General features: G+C 44.9%; 1 protein-coding gene across 1 annotated transcript; it reads left to right on the forward strand.

The window, feature by feature from the left end:
• The first annotated feature begins 2,583 nt into the window (after positions 1–2,583).
• LOC148513687 (uncharacterized) lies at positions 2,584–14,973 on the forward strand. Its single transcript, XM_088481574.1, has 4 exons — positions 2,584–2,644; positions 8,994–9,371; positions 10,164–10,268; positions 14,415–14,973. Exons 1-4 carry the CDS (start codon positions 2,584–2,586, stop codon positions 14,417–14,419), a joined length of 549 nt encoding a protein of 182 aa, XP_088337700.1. The 3' UTR covers positions 14,420–14,973.
• The last annotated feature ends 202 nt before the right edge of the window (positions 14,974–15,175 follow it).

The raw sequence follows: 15,175 nt of genomic DNA on the forward strand, positions 1-15,175 counted from the left end.
CATATTTATAAATTCTGTATGTGGAATACAAAATATTTGAGACACAGCTGTATAGCATACAAAAAAATTGGAACACAGCTGTCTGGAATTTTATATTTTGGAGGCACAAATATGTGTCACATTATGTATTGGAGGCATTGATGTGTAGCATAATTATGAATTGGGGATACAGCTGCATTGCATATAAAGAATTTGGGGCACATATATGTGACATATGTATTTGGGGCATTGTGTGGCATATTTATAAATTCAAGGCACAACTATGTGGCATACAAAATATTTGAGACACAGCTGTATAGCATACAAAAAAATTGGAACACAGCTGTCTGGAATATTATATTTTGGGGGCACAAATATGTGCCACATTATGTATTGGAGGCATTGATGTGTAGCATAATTATGAATTGGGAATACAGCTGTTTGGCATTTAATGAATTTGTGGCACAGATGTGTGGCATATTAATTGCGGGCAGTGTTATGCAGCACATATATTTTGGGGCTCTGCTGTGTGGCATATTATGGTATTCTATTTTCTGCAATCCCTAATCCTTCAACAATGTACCATGTTTTCTGATGTCTGTAAAGCGGCTTTGAGTCCTGCGGGAGAAAATCGCTATATAAATGAAATTATTATTATTATTATAAACTGGGTACTCTAATGCATGGCATATTATGAATTGGAAGGAGTATATGAGGTAGGGTGAACCGTAGCCTAGGGTGGCCAGAAACCTTGCACCGGCCCTGAGTACAGACATTTTCTGGCCACATTATCTTATAAAATCATCGACCATGTACCAAAGCCAAGAAGAGGAGTGGATTGCGAGAAGTTACTTCTTCAACTTTCTGGATACACCGAATGAATACTGTGGCCCCTTTTGGCCTTAACAAAAACTTGTCCCTAAATTGTTTTTTTTATAATTACATTTGGGATAACAACATCTCTTTCATATTTTTCCCCTTTTTCTTGATTATTTTTTTATTTTTTTCATTTTTTTTTTACTGATTTTTTTGTTTCAATTCCCTCTTTTAGATTTTTTGTTATTTTTTCAGCTTTTTCCAGTTTTTATATTCATATTAATCTTTTTTGTTTATTTATTGTGAGTCCTCATTAGTGTTTGTAAGGATAGTATTTTGATAGCTTCGGTCCAATTTTGGTGTATGTGATACAATTTGCACCTAATATACGCCAGCATAGTACATTTGGAGTAGTTTCAGTTCACTGTCTAAATTTTATACATAGTTCTATACAAGCCATATTTTGATCCTAGTGTTTTTTGATAAATACAGTGTCTGATGCATATTTTTGTTATTACGGTCAGCTACAGTATTTAGCCACGTTTTACTATATTTGAACATCAATGAGCATGGCCATAGTTTATGGCCTATAGCTTAGGAGAAGAGATACATTGGTTGGCATGAGGTAGTGCTAGATGGTCTTTTGAAATGTTATAGTTTCATTGATCCAATGATGTGTGTTGATTTTCATAATATTTCAACTTAGTGTCTTTAGTGTGTCTGCCTTCCTATAAGGTAGGTTAGGGAATTTTGATGTTAGAACCACAAGAGTATTTACTATACTATATATGGTTCAGTTTTTGTTATAGGTTTGTTGGTCATTATGCCTTCATTTATTTTATATATTTTGCAGTATGTAGTTAGCTACTTAGGCGTGCGCAGAAGGCGGCACAGGGGGGTGTTGCTTTGGCACATCTCCCTCCTCCAGGTCATGGACTACCCTGTCCCCCCTCCCTTTGGTACATACACTACTCACCTGGACTCACCTGGCCGCTCAGTTGAATAGTCTATAGTCTATGTCCCAGTGGGAAAGGGAATGGGATAGTCCATTAGCCGGCGGCGGATGTGACGTCACATTCTTGGCGCCCGGTAGGACATGCTGTCTGTACATAGAGCCTGATTCAGCTTCGCAATTCCGTCTGTGCAGATATGGTAATGTAGCATTACATATCCGAGCTGTGTTGTCCAACGCAGCATCAGATACTCTGCGGAACATCGGCCGGCTAAGGTGACCCATGGGGTCAAGCAGCCGGCCGTCGCAGATGAGAGGAAGAGGCCAGAAAATCTTTGTCAACCGATGGAGAGTCTGGCTTCTTCCCTCCCTCCAACTTTGGCTACACGTCTCCATTTCGGGAAACGGAGTGCATCGCCTACTCCTCCTCCCTGCCCACAAACGGCAGCAGATTGTCAATCACTGACAGTCTGATGCCAGTTTCCGTGCAGGACCGCAGACCCATTCTGCACATGCGCAGAACTGGTCAAGCGCCTATGAAGATTCCCAATCAGCGGGAATCTGCGTTCAGCAGTGCACTAGCGTTCACTGCTGAGTAAGGCCCATAGTGCAGGGATGGGAGTTTTTGTTCAAAAGGTATGTGTCTATTCATTTCAATAATTTGGCGGAAACTACAAAGCATGTACCAGGGCCGCACGCTACACGTTTGAATCCATGGGGGCGGTTTTGGCGGTGTGTGTGTGTGTACATGTGTGGGCGGGAGGTTAAGGAGGGGGTCACTGTTTCATTTATACTTGGCCACACGATTTCTGTTACATAAGTGAACGCATGGAAACATGGATGCTGTACATGTGCTATTCATCGCCAATGCATTCTACAATAGGTCATTTGTGCGAGGTCTGTAAGCAAGAACCTTTAGGTGAAAAAACCACATCCTTGCCCACACAGAGTTTGCAAAATGCCATCTACAAGACACTGCAGTCATGTGGCAGGAAGAGTTAGTTATGCTCTGATGAATCTAAAGTGAAGCAATTGTGGCTGATATGTAAGCAGCATGTACGCTGGAAACCAAACTCTTCATAGCAGCCAGGTGACACCATCACCACCAGCAAATCCGGCACTGGTAGCCTCATGGTATGGAGATGCTTTCCAGCTGCAGGGCTGACATTCTTGTAGGACTTGATGGATAGAAGAAAGCTGCACATTACAGGGAAATCTGGGATACTGTGTTACCCTCCGCCAGTAAACTTGGACTGGGTAGAAAGTTTGGGTTAATGCCATGCAATCCGCCATACCTACATGCTACTGTCACCTGCAGCACCACTGAGCAGTAATAATATACTAAATAAACAAGTGCTAACTAGGGGTGAGCGGGTTCGGATTTCTGAAATCCGAACCCCCCCGAGCCCCCCCGATCCGAGTCCGATCCGAGTCAGGCTCGACTTTTCCCGCCTGACTCGGATCTGAAATCGAGGCAAAACGTCATCATCCCGCCTTCCGAGTCTCGCGGGTTTTGGATCCTATATAAGGTACCCGCGTCGGCGCCATTTTCTCACTCGGCTGTGGACAGTGAAGAGGGAGGGTGGGAGTTAGGGCTGTGTAGTGTAGTGTAGTGTAGTGCTGTCCACTACTTCAAAGTCCATAGGGGCTGGCTGTGTTGTGCTGTGCTGCTGTTGTTAATAGGGGCTGTGTCCACTACTTCAAAGTCCATAGGGGCTGGCTGGACTGTGTTGTGCAGTCAGTTCTCCATAGGGGCTGTGTCCACTCCAAAGTCCTGTGCAGTGTCCCAGTCCTAAAGGAGTGCTGTAGTGTTGTCCAGGGGGTGCTCTGTCCATCAGGGGTGCTCCCCCCAAGTGCTAAAAAAATAATATATTTTCTGTGTTTGTGAATTGTGTGCGCAGTAGCCGCACGTGCATCAACAAAGTAGTGCCAAGCGTGCGCCTGTGTCATAAGTAAAGGGCCGGCTGGCTTGACCGTTAAAGGGTGCTGTAACCCCCAAAGTACACTCCAGTCCAAACCAAAAAAAAAATTATTTTCTGTGTTTGTGAATTGTGTGCGCAGTAGCCACAGGTGCATCAACAAAGTAGTGCCAAGCGTGCGCCTGTGTCATAAGTAAAGGGCCGGCTGTCTTGACCGTTAAAGGGTGCTGTAACCCCCAAAGTACACTCCAGTCCAAACCAAAAAAAAAATTATTTTCTGTGTTTGTGAATTGTGTGCGCAGTAGCCGCACGTGCATCAACAAAGTAGTGCCAAGCGTGCGCCTGTGTCATAAGTAAAGGGCCAGCTGGCTTGACCGTTAAAGGGTGCTGTAACCCCCAAAGCACACTCCAAACCAAAAAAATATATATTTTCTGTGTTAGTGACTTGTGTGCACTGTGGCTGCACGTGCATCAACAAAGGAGCAGCGCCAAGCGTGCGCCTGTGTCATAAGTAAAGAGCCGGCTGGCTCATTTCTTAAAGGGTGGTGTAACCCACAAAGTGCACTACTCTCCAGCAAAAATAAAAAAATATTTTCTGTGTTTGTGTGCGCTTTAGCCGCACGTATATATCAATATAACATAAATGGAGGACCAAACTTTCTCCGATAAAAATAAAATAGGGAAAGATCAAGAACCACTTCCTCCTAGTGCTATTGCTGCTGCTGGGAGTTGTTCATCATCCCAGAGAGGAAGTAGGAACATCACTACTTTTACTAAACAATTGACCCTCCAACAGTCCCTAGCGATGAGGATGAAGTACGACAGCAGTCATCCTGAAGCAAAACGTATAACTGAGGCCTTGACTGCTATGTTGGTGTTAGACGTGCGTCCGGTATCCGCCATTAGTGCAGTGGGATTTAGACAATTGATGGAGGTAGTGTGTCCCCGGTTCCAAATCCCGTCTAGATTCCACCTGCATCCTCAAAGCAGCAGCGACAAGCGTGCGTCTGTCTGTTAAAGGGTGGTGACACCCTCAAAGTGTGCTACACAAACAATTAAAATATTGTTCTTTTTTTTCGGTCTTTGTGAAATGTGTGGGCTGTAGCCGCACCTGCATCCTTAAAGCAGCAGCGACAAGCGTGCGTCTGTCTGTTAAAGGGTGGTGACACCCTCAAAGTGTGCTACACAAACAATAAAAATATTGTTCTTTTTTTTTCTATCTTTGTGAATTGTGTGGGCTGTAGCCGCACTTGCATCCTCAAAGCAGCAGCGACAAGCGTGCGTCTGTCTGTTAAAGGGTGGTGTAACTCTCAAAGTGCTCCAAAAAATAAAAAACTATTTTTTTAATGTGTTTGTGACTTGTGTGCGATGTAGCCGCACTTGCATCCTCAAAGCAGCAGCGACAAGCGTGCGTCTGTTAAAGGGTGGTGACACCCTCAAAGTGTGCTACACAAACAATAAAAATATTCTTCTTCTTTTTTCTGTCTTTGTGAATTGTGTGGGCTGTAGCCGCACCTGCATCCTTAAAGCAGCAGCGACAAACGTGCGTCTGTCTGTTAAAGGGTGGTGACACCCTCAAAGTGTGCTACACAAACAATAAAAATATTCTTCTTCTTTTTTCTCTCTTTGTGAATTGTGTGGGCTGGAGCCGCACTTGCATCCTCAAAGCAGCAGCGACAAGCGTGCGTCTGTCTGTTAAAGGGTGGTGTAACCCTCAAAGTGCGCTCCACAAACAATAAAAATATTCTTCTTTTTTCTGTCTTTGTGAATTGTGTGGGCTGTAGCCGCACTTGCATCCTCAAAGCAGCAGCGACAAGCATGTGTCTGTCTGTTAAAGGATTACATCGGTGACAGCATCCAAGTAGGCATGTCAGACAGTCCGTACCTGTACTGGCAGGAAAAAGAAGCAATTTGGAGGTCCCTGTACAAACTGGCTCTATTTTACCTGAGTTGCCCCCCCTCCAGTGTGTACTCCGAAAGAGTGTTTAGTGCAGCCGGGAACCTTGTCAGCGAAAGGCGTAGGAGGTTGCTTCCACAAAATGTGGAGAAGATGATGTTCATAAAATGAATTATCAACTCTTCCAGGGAGACCAGCCTCCAGAACGTACAGAGGGACCTGTGGTTCCAGCAGGGACGAATTAATACTCTGTGAGGATGAGGATGTACACACTGAAGAGGGTGAGGAATCGGTGGATGAGGAGGATGAGGATGACATCTTGCCTCCGTAGAGCCAGTTTGTGCAGGGACAGATTAATTGCCAGCTTGTTTTGTGGGGGCCCAAACGAACCAATCATTTCAGCCACAGTTGTGTGGCAGACCCTGGCGCTGAAATGATTGGTTTGTTAAAGTGTGCATGTCCTGTTTATACAACATAAGGGTGGGTGGGAGGGCCCAAGGACAATTCCATCTTGCACCTCTTTTTTTTCTTTGCATTATGTACAGTTTGGGGCCTAGTTTTTCAAACTGCCATCCTGTCTGCCACTGCAGTTTCACGCCTAGATGGGTCACGTGTTTGTGCCGGTCACGTGTTTGTGTCGCTTAGCATAGTCATCCAGCTACCTCGGTGCAACCTTTTGGACATAAAAACACTATTGTGAGGTGTTCAGAATAGACTGGAAATGAGTGGAAATTAAGGTTATTGAGGTTAATAATAGCATAGGAGCAGAAAAACCTACAAATTCTGTGATTTTAGCTGTTTTTATGCTTTTTTTCAAAAAAATACAGATCCAAAACACAAAACCCAGAACACAAAACACGGAAGGGTGGTTTTGGCAAAACCAATCCAGATCCAAAACACGAAGAAAGATCCAGATCCAAAACCAAAACACAAAACACGAAAAGTGGCCGATGCACACCCTTAGTGCTAACACATCTAGGCTTTTATGTCTTCTCTCTAATGAAACACACATTAGAGATGATTCCTACCTGTAGCTGTGAGGAAGGAAGTGGGTTCTTATCTCTTTCTGGTAACTGCTCACCGACCACGGAGCGGGCAGGAAATTGCAGGCTTGTCTTACATATAAGTGGACGAAGTCACAGGTGGAGTCACAAATGAGCCTAGCAATTGGGGTTGTCAATCGTGGCACCAACCCTCGATGGTCAATGACCTCTAACCATTGTCCGGAAACCATCTATGGTTTTTGATTGCACTGTGCAGTGGATAGAAATCTAAAGATGTGCATGAGCAAAGAGGAACAACCTGAAATGTTAACCATTGGGGCACTGCCAACTATGGTAAAACCATCGACCATCAGCAGCAAACCATCAATTGTTGATATCCATCGATGGTTGATGGCCGACACTGCTAGAGATTCATAACAGTAGCTTCTTAGCACATATTGTTACAAGGAACTGGGGAAGTGAGATGTCCTGGACAGCAGGAATTGCACCCCCGACATGTTAGTAATATGTTTGTTATTGATATTTGCCGTGTTACACTGTTGCCTATTTTATTTTTCTGAGATTTGTTTAGAGATGTGCTGTTGGGTTTTCTTGAAATACGAACACACCCGAACTTAGAGGTTCCAAGTCGAATCGACTCTGATTTCGGAATCACTTGGAGGTTCCGAGTGGAGCTGAGTCCAGGCTCGGGGTCTGCTGTTAGTCCGGAACATTGATTTAAAACCCAAACTGAGGTTTTAGATTGCATGTAAACATTTCCAAATGATATGATTTTAGCCTGTTTTATCGATTTTTATTGATTTTAAAGGAATCCACAATTGAACCAAAACCGAATCTGAACCGAAACACTTGAGGGTGGTTTTGCCAAAACCAAAACACGATGATGAATTAGAACGAAAACCAAAACTTGGGGGTCCTCACACATCTCTAGAGTTATTTTATTGTGGTATAAAAGGAAATCATCAGCCACAGCTCTGTGAGAGCAACATTTATTATTTGGTGTTTATTTCACAACGTCACCTATTTTTCCCTGTATAGCAACAGTGGGCTTTTTTTTTTTAGGTGCGCTGATTTTATTTTTCCTAGTAATCACCTTTATTCAAAACACGATTTGAATATTTTAATAGCACCAGTGGCAAATGCAGGATTTCCAGAGGGGGGTTTCCAAATGCTTAATTATAGAGTGAGTGTGGCCAGTCAATGAAGAGGGCAGAATTAGTACTTAACCAGCTTTAATAAGCGTCATACAAAGTGTATTGTGTGTATTAATTCCAGCACATACAGGACCAGTGATCACAGTAAGCCATTAGATGCGGCAGTAGGGCCATCCTGCCTGAGCTGAACGTATTTAATTTAGATGTAGGCACCATTCCAGACTATTGGAGCAAGTCCGGGAGCCTGGAGGAGCAGCAGAAGAACCTAGCACTGCCCTGGACATATATGTACATATTGGGCTCTATAGCAGTGCATCTCTAACAATGCATGTTTTCCAGATCTTCTAGTTGGTGCACAGGTTATTTATTACTGGCTGATACATGTTAAAAGATCCACAGGTGGTGCTAATTATTTAATTTGTGATACTGTGAAGAACATGCAGCACTAGTAACAATCTATTATATTACTATTTCTATTGTGGTCATAGTGTGGGCCGGGGGGGGGGGGTTTCCAGGCAGAGGGAAGCCCCCCCTGCGTTTGCCTATGAGCACTGATAAGCAGGGTCATGCCTCGCTATTCCACTGAGGCTGCATGTGAAAGGGTTTCCTTATATAAACTATAAATGCTTGTACAATGAGTGATGGTCACTTCATAATTATTATTAAAATTGTACAACATTTAAAGATCTACAAACAAGAATGCTACCACTAATTCAGCCTTCTGCATCCATAGCATTGTCATTTTCAAGTTAATTGCCATCATTTCACTACCTCCATATCCCCTCCTCCACCCCCCGCCAGCATAGAGAGCTAATAAGATGAAATTGGAATCTTGCTAGAGAGACTCAACTATTAACTAACTAAGGGGTTTATTTACTAAGCTGTGTTAGGAGATAAAGTGAACGGTGATAAGGTACCAGCCAATCAGCTCCTAACTGCCATTTTTCAAACACAGCCTGTGACGTGGCAATTAGGAGCTGATTGGCTGGTACCTTATCACCATTCACTTTATCGCCTAACACAGTTTAGTAAATAGACCCCTAAAGGTTTATATACTAAGCCTTCCAGAAAGAGAACGTTGATGGATATAAAGTACCAACCAATCAGCTCCTAACTCATTTTTCAAACACAGCCTTTAACATGACAGGAGCTGTTTGGTTGGTACTCTATCTTCGTCCACGTTATCTCTCTCTAAGGCTTAGTACATAGACCCCTGTTTCTTAAAGTTTTATCTCTGAAAGATGATTTCTCACTTTGCCTTTCTATAAATAGATGGGAAGCCAAACCTGCTGGCGGTGACACAACCCGGGGTCCTCACAGCTGAAGCTGGGCAGTCGGTGACCATCACCTGCTCCTTTGTGAGTAGTGTTACTTCTTACAGTGTGAAATGGACTTTAGGCTGTGATAACAGTGAGTCTTTCACTGAGCAACCATACTACAAACACAGAGTAAATTTATCTACTCCGGGAACTTCCCATACAAAGAACGACTTGGGATTGTTATCCTATGAGATACAGACTAATATCACTATTGCCAACCTGACAGAGAATGACTCGGGAGCGTTCTGTTGCCATGTGGAGACTGTCCATGGGGAGAAGGGAACTGGAAACGGAACCCACGTGGAGGTGACACCAAGATCATGTTCTGCAGGTACCGTATTACTGACAGTCATTATATAGACTGGTGATAGAGAGATAGCCTCAATACTTTCCCTCTATTTCATCATATAACATTTTCCTATAGCACCTAATGGTCTATATGTCCCTAATAATAAATCCGATCTTACTTCAATACGTCTTACAGCAACTTTTATTTCTACTGAAATCTACTTATTAGTCACCCAGGATGAGATATTACTGGTCACTTAATTCATTACAGTATATACAGTATAGCGTACACCAGAGGTTCCCAAACATGGTTCTCAAGGTTCCCCAACAGTTCAGCTTTTAGCACAGTCCATGGTTGAGCACAGGTGGTGAAATCAAATTGCCTGAGGTACTAATTAAGTCACCTGTGCTCAACCATGGACTGTGCTAAAACCTGAACTGTTGGGGAACCTTGAGGACCACATTTGAGAACCTCTGGCGTACACTATAATCTCCAAGTATGAACAAACTACCAGTTTTATATTTACTATTTGTAATCGAACACATTGAAGTTCACACATACATGCATCCTGGAGGGATATCATTTCCTATATTTTTTATAACAAATACAGAAAAAAAGCAATAAACCTCAGTTTAATCCCGTATTATGTTACATGTTACCAGCCGTATGGTAATATAAATGCCCCATATGGAATACAGACAAAGGAGAGTTGTCGTCACTTGTCCTCTGTTCTGCAAGGCTATACATGTATAGTTAGTAAATTGAAAGTATTTTTGTTTTATTTTTTGGATGTTTATGTTTACATGAATGTCTGTTTTCTAATGTTACTTGCAGCCTCAAATCGGAATATGGAGCTGTATATTCGCTATGGCGTAGTAGGGATTGAAACTTGTCTTATATTGATCCTGTTTGCAATGGTTATTAAATATCGCCACAAAGGTAAGTGTCTCTCTCTGTGTTTAGCTCTCAGGGATATTCAAACACTAACAGCTGTTGATGGCAACCAATTCAGAGGGTCAACCATTATCTTTCTTTGGAGCTATCACATATAAACGATTTTAGGCAGTTTTGCTGACAGGACTTAAAACAATTAGAATATTGAACCCCCTAGTTACGGCCCTGAAATCAGCCGCACACAGCCATAGGTGTTAATGATTTTTAGATTTTAAACACTTGGGTACACACCTAAAGATTTTCTGTCCAACCATCCAACTAGTTGATTGGTTGGAATGAAAATCTGGTAACGTATGGGCAGGGGCGTAACTAGAACTTTTTGGACCCATAGCAACATTTTTAAGGGCCCCCCCTAACTTAGGTCTTACACAATAACCACAGTAGTTCCCCTAAAACATTAAATGCCCACTGTAATGGTGCCCCTTATGCAATGCCCACTGTAATGGTGCCCCTTACGCAGTGCCCCCAGTAGTGAGCCCCCTGTAGTTGCCCCCAGTAATGAGCCCCCTGTAATGCCCCCAGTAGTGAGCCCCCTGTAATGCCCCCAGTAGAGAGCCCCCTGTAATGCCCCCAATAGTGAGCCCCTTGTAGCTGCCCCCAGTAGTGAGCCCTGTGTAGCTGCCCCCAGTAGTGATCCCCCTGTAGTGATCTCCTGTAGCTGCCCCCAGTAGTGAGCCCCCAGTAGTGACCCCCTGTAGCTGCCCCCAGTAGTGAGCCCCCAGTAGCTGCCCCCAGTAGTGAGACCCCAGTAACTGCCCCAGTAGTGAGCCCCCTGTAGTGACCCCCTGTAGCTGCCCCCAGTAGTGACCCCCTGTAGCTGCCCCCAGTAGTGAGCCCCCAGTAATGACCCCCTGTAGCTGCCCCCAGTAGTGAGCCCCCAGTAGTGAGCCCCCAGTAGCTGCCCCCAGTAGTGAGACCCCAGTAACTGCCCCAGTAGTGACCCCCTGTAGTTGCCCCCAGTAGTGAGCCCCCTGTAATGCCCCCAGTAGTGACCCCCAGTAGTGAGACCCCAGTAGTGACCCCCTGTAGCTTCCCCCAATAGTGAGCCCCTGTAGTAAGCCCCCAGTAGTGAGCCCCTGAAGCTGCCCCCAGTAGTGAGATCCCAGTAACTTCCCCCCACGCGCGCGGGCGCATGCGCACACACAAAACAAACAAAAAAAAAACTTACCTTATCCCCGCTCCTGAGAAGCCGCCGACCGCCCCGTCGCCCGCTCCTCGGCACTATGAAAGTGACGTCATGACGTCACTCCCATAGTGCACTGCGGGACCCGGAAGACGGAGCTCATTCCTGAGCTCCGTCCCCGGCGTCCGCTCCTCGGCACTATGGGAGTGACGTCATGACGTCACTCCCATAGTGCATTGCGGGACCCGGAAAACGGAGTGAGCTCCGTCCTCCGGCTGCCGCCGGGGGTTTGAGTGGGAGTCGGGCGTCCGCTGGTAACACAATCTCAGCAGGCGCCCGGCATATGGAAAGTGCAGGGGGTGCGATCGCTGGGCCGGCGGGCCCCTTAAGCCGCCGGGCCCCATAGCAACCGCACCCCCTGCACCCTCCATAGTTACGCCACTGCATATGGGAGTAACTGATGATCAGCAATTTGCTCCTAAATGCCAGAAAACAGATGAAAATGGTCGTTCAGACAAGTTTGTTAAATGTTTGATCTAAACAATTTGTTCAAACAACAGTTTTTGTCCATTTTCCGGCGTTTGGGAGCAAATTGCTGATTGTCATTTGCTTTCATACATTACCAGATTTTCATTCCAACCAATCAACTAGTTGGATGGTTGGACAGAAAATCTTTAGGTGTGTGGCCAGCCTAAGGGATCCGAGGACACAAGCATCGGATCATCTGCTAATTGCCTCGTTGCTCCGCCCCAACGGCAGTGACACACCTAATTTTTGGGAAACGGAGGCCGTCGCCGCCTCCTTCCCGCCCAAAAACAGCAGCAGACTATCAGTCACTGACCGTCTGCTGCCGCACTGCGTGCATAATCGCAGACCCATAGTGCCCATATGCCGACGCACAGGGCCGGCAACAGAAATCTCGGGGCCCGGTACACTGATGTCTCTGGGGGCCCCACCTTCTCACCACAAGCATCGACCCCGAACCTACGCATAACTCTTCTGCATGTGTGATATGTGACGCATGAAATGATAACTGAAAGATATGCAAGCCATTAAATAAAGTAAAAATACCTATGACTTACCACACTGTCACTGATAGTGCAGGCTGTATTTCTTGTCTGCCGTCTCTTCCAAGGTCTTCTTGATGACAGACAAAATACCTACAATGGAGACTGCGCTATCTTCTAACCTCATAAACAATATCTCAGAATTGATAAAAAATAATATTGCATTTAGTAAGACCATAAATTAAATAAAAGATTGCATACATAGAAAATAAATAAAACATGAACATCCATCATCGTCATTCACTTCAGTTAACTGCAATGATATATGTTCATGTTTTTGTTTATTTTCTATGTATGCAATCTTTTATTGAATTTATGGTCTTAATAAATGCAATATCATTTTTTTTCCATTCTGAGATATTGTTTATGAGGTTAGAAGATAGCACGGTCTCAATTGTTGGTATTTTGTATGTTTGGGATTCTTTTGCACTATTCCCTTTATTAGAGACAGCTGCACCATCTTACCTTGGGAGCGCCATTCCTCATAGCCCAGTTTTTACTTCTTGATGACAGTGCTGTGGATGTCTCAGGGGTAGGAGGGATGGTGTCTGTAGCCAGCCATCCTCATTCCTCAACCCTCATCACCTTTCTCACATTCAGCCTCTCATCACTATCTTCAGCCCAAAAGCCCCTCATCACCATACTCAGCGTCAGACCCTCATCACCATCATCAGACCACCATTACCTTCCTTAGCCCACAACCCCCTTCACCTTCCTCAGCCCTTAGTCCCATCACCTTCCCTAGCCTCAGACCTCTTCACCTTCCTCAATCCCCAACCATCTTTATCTTCCTCAGCCCCAAACCCCTTCATCTTCCTCAGCCCCTACCTCCTTCCCCTTCCTCTGTCCCCTGCCCCTTCCTTCACCCCCAGCCCCTCACCACTGCAGTCCACTGTGTGCCTGACAGACGGGGATGATGTGCGGTGCCGTGACCTATGACGTTGCTTACTGAAAGGCCATATCTGGCCCAGGCCGTGTCTGAGCCACCAGCCCAGCGCTGCCCAGGCCAGACTACAAGGGAGCTGGGCAGGTAATATGGGTACCGGTGGCCACGGCGAGCCGGCTGGAGCACTAAGTCTGCCGTCTGATGCCTTGCTTCGGGGCATCAGGTGGTCTCGGCCTCTGGGCCCCTCTGGACATCAGGGCCTGGTACGGGTGTACCCTTAGTCCCTCCTGTTGCTGGGCCTGCTTACACATGGCAGATTCCCAAACATTGGGGATCTGCGATCAGCATTAAACTAGCATGCACTGCTGAATCAGTCCCTGAGTGCAATACCGTCCAACAAAATGCAAATGCAGAAGGGTCTATAGGAAGCAGACACCTCCTGCATTTCATTTGCGATCCGACTGCAGGGTCTGCAGACGCTGCCTCGGAACCATCGTGACTGATGGTAGTGATGGTTGTTCCTTTTAGCCAGGCGGAAGGAAGTCAAAGCCTGGCCGGTACCTGGTCACTTACAAGGCCAGAAAATCTGCATCTGGCCTCGTCTCTCCCGGAAAACAAGGACAACACACCCCTATTTATGGGAACCGTGGCCAGCCACGCCCCCTCTCTGCCCCCCTTAGAATGGGTCCTGTGCCTGCACAGACCCCTAAACATCAAAGATGTGCGCTAACCATCGGGTTAGCGTACATCTCTGGATCAGGCAAACTATGCGGTGCAAAAAAAAAATGCAAAAGCGTAAAAACATAAAACTGGATATCTGTGATGTTTAAGTCGTGCCAGGCAATCTAGCGCAAAATAGAGCACTAGGTGAATGAGGATACAACTGTAAGCATTGTAAGCGTCACTGTCTATTATTCTCTCACGTTTTAAATTACCAGGCACTTTAGCTGGAGTGGGTAACTGTAGTCTTATGATACTGTGCATTATGTCAGCAACCCGTACCAGATCTTACATAATACTTCTTGCATTGTGACAGTGACTTTCTGACATTGCAGAATAATGAGGAATCCCTGGACCCTGAATATGAACTTCCCTAGACTGAGATCTGCAGGATAAGTCATCCTCAACGTCCCCTGGATAGATACAATGGGAACAGGATCTTCAAAACACCATTACGGATGCAACAACCAGTCCATCGTTTTATGTTTTTTTGTTTAGTAAAAAAAGTATAGTAAATTAAATATAATTGTGCAAAGTATCAAATATGCATGTATGAAATTCTATGCTTGTACTGTATATTGTCTTATCTGTTTAACAAAATTGTAATGAATATACAAGGAAACATGACTTCAACAGAGTTGCCGTCAGTACACAGTACGTTCCTCTACTAGGTGACCAGTCTGCAGATGGTCCTAACTGAGAGGACTTTCAATAGTCTTGGACAACATCCAGAAAAGTTATAAGAATTTGTTGACCACTTGCCTGTTGTTATGTTCTGGGTTGTTTGTGGACCCGGGGTGGTAGCAGGAGCGATCACAGAAGCAGATTTGTAAATAAAACTAGGATTTTTAATAAGTGCTTGAGTAGACATATAATGTGGCAGTAAATAAAAGTCCAGGAAAATATAAATGTGCACAAGAGTTCTGTGGTGGGAGCAAAAGGGTTAATGTCCAGGTAGAAACAATTAGAGCTGTCCAGGTGTGCAGGTAGTGAAACTGAAAATAATCAAGCCAGGTTTGCAGGTAGAGAACTGAAAATAAACAAGCCAGGTTTGTAGGTAGTGAACTGAAGCGCAGGATGTCAGCAGGCTCAAGCA

This window comes from Taudactylus pleione, unplaced genomic scaffold (genome assembly GCF_031769625.1).
Source record: "Taudactylus pleione unplaced genomic scaffold, aTauple2 ptg000274l, whole genome shotgun sequence".
In the NCBI taxonomy this organism is placed as follows: domain Eukaryota; kingdom Metazoa; phylum Chordata; class Amphibia; order Anura; family Myobatrachidae; genus Taudactylus; species Taudactylus pleione.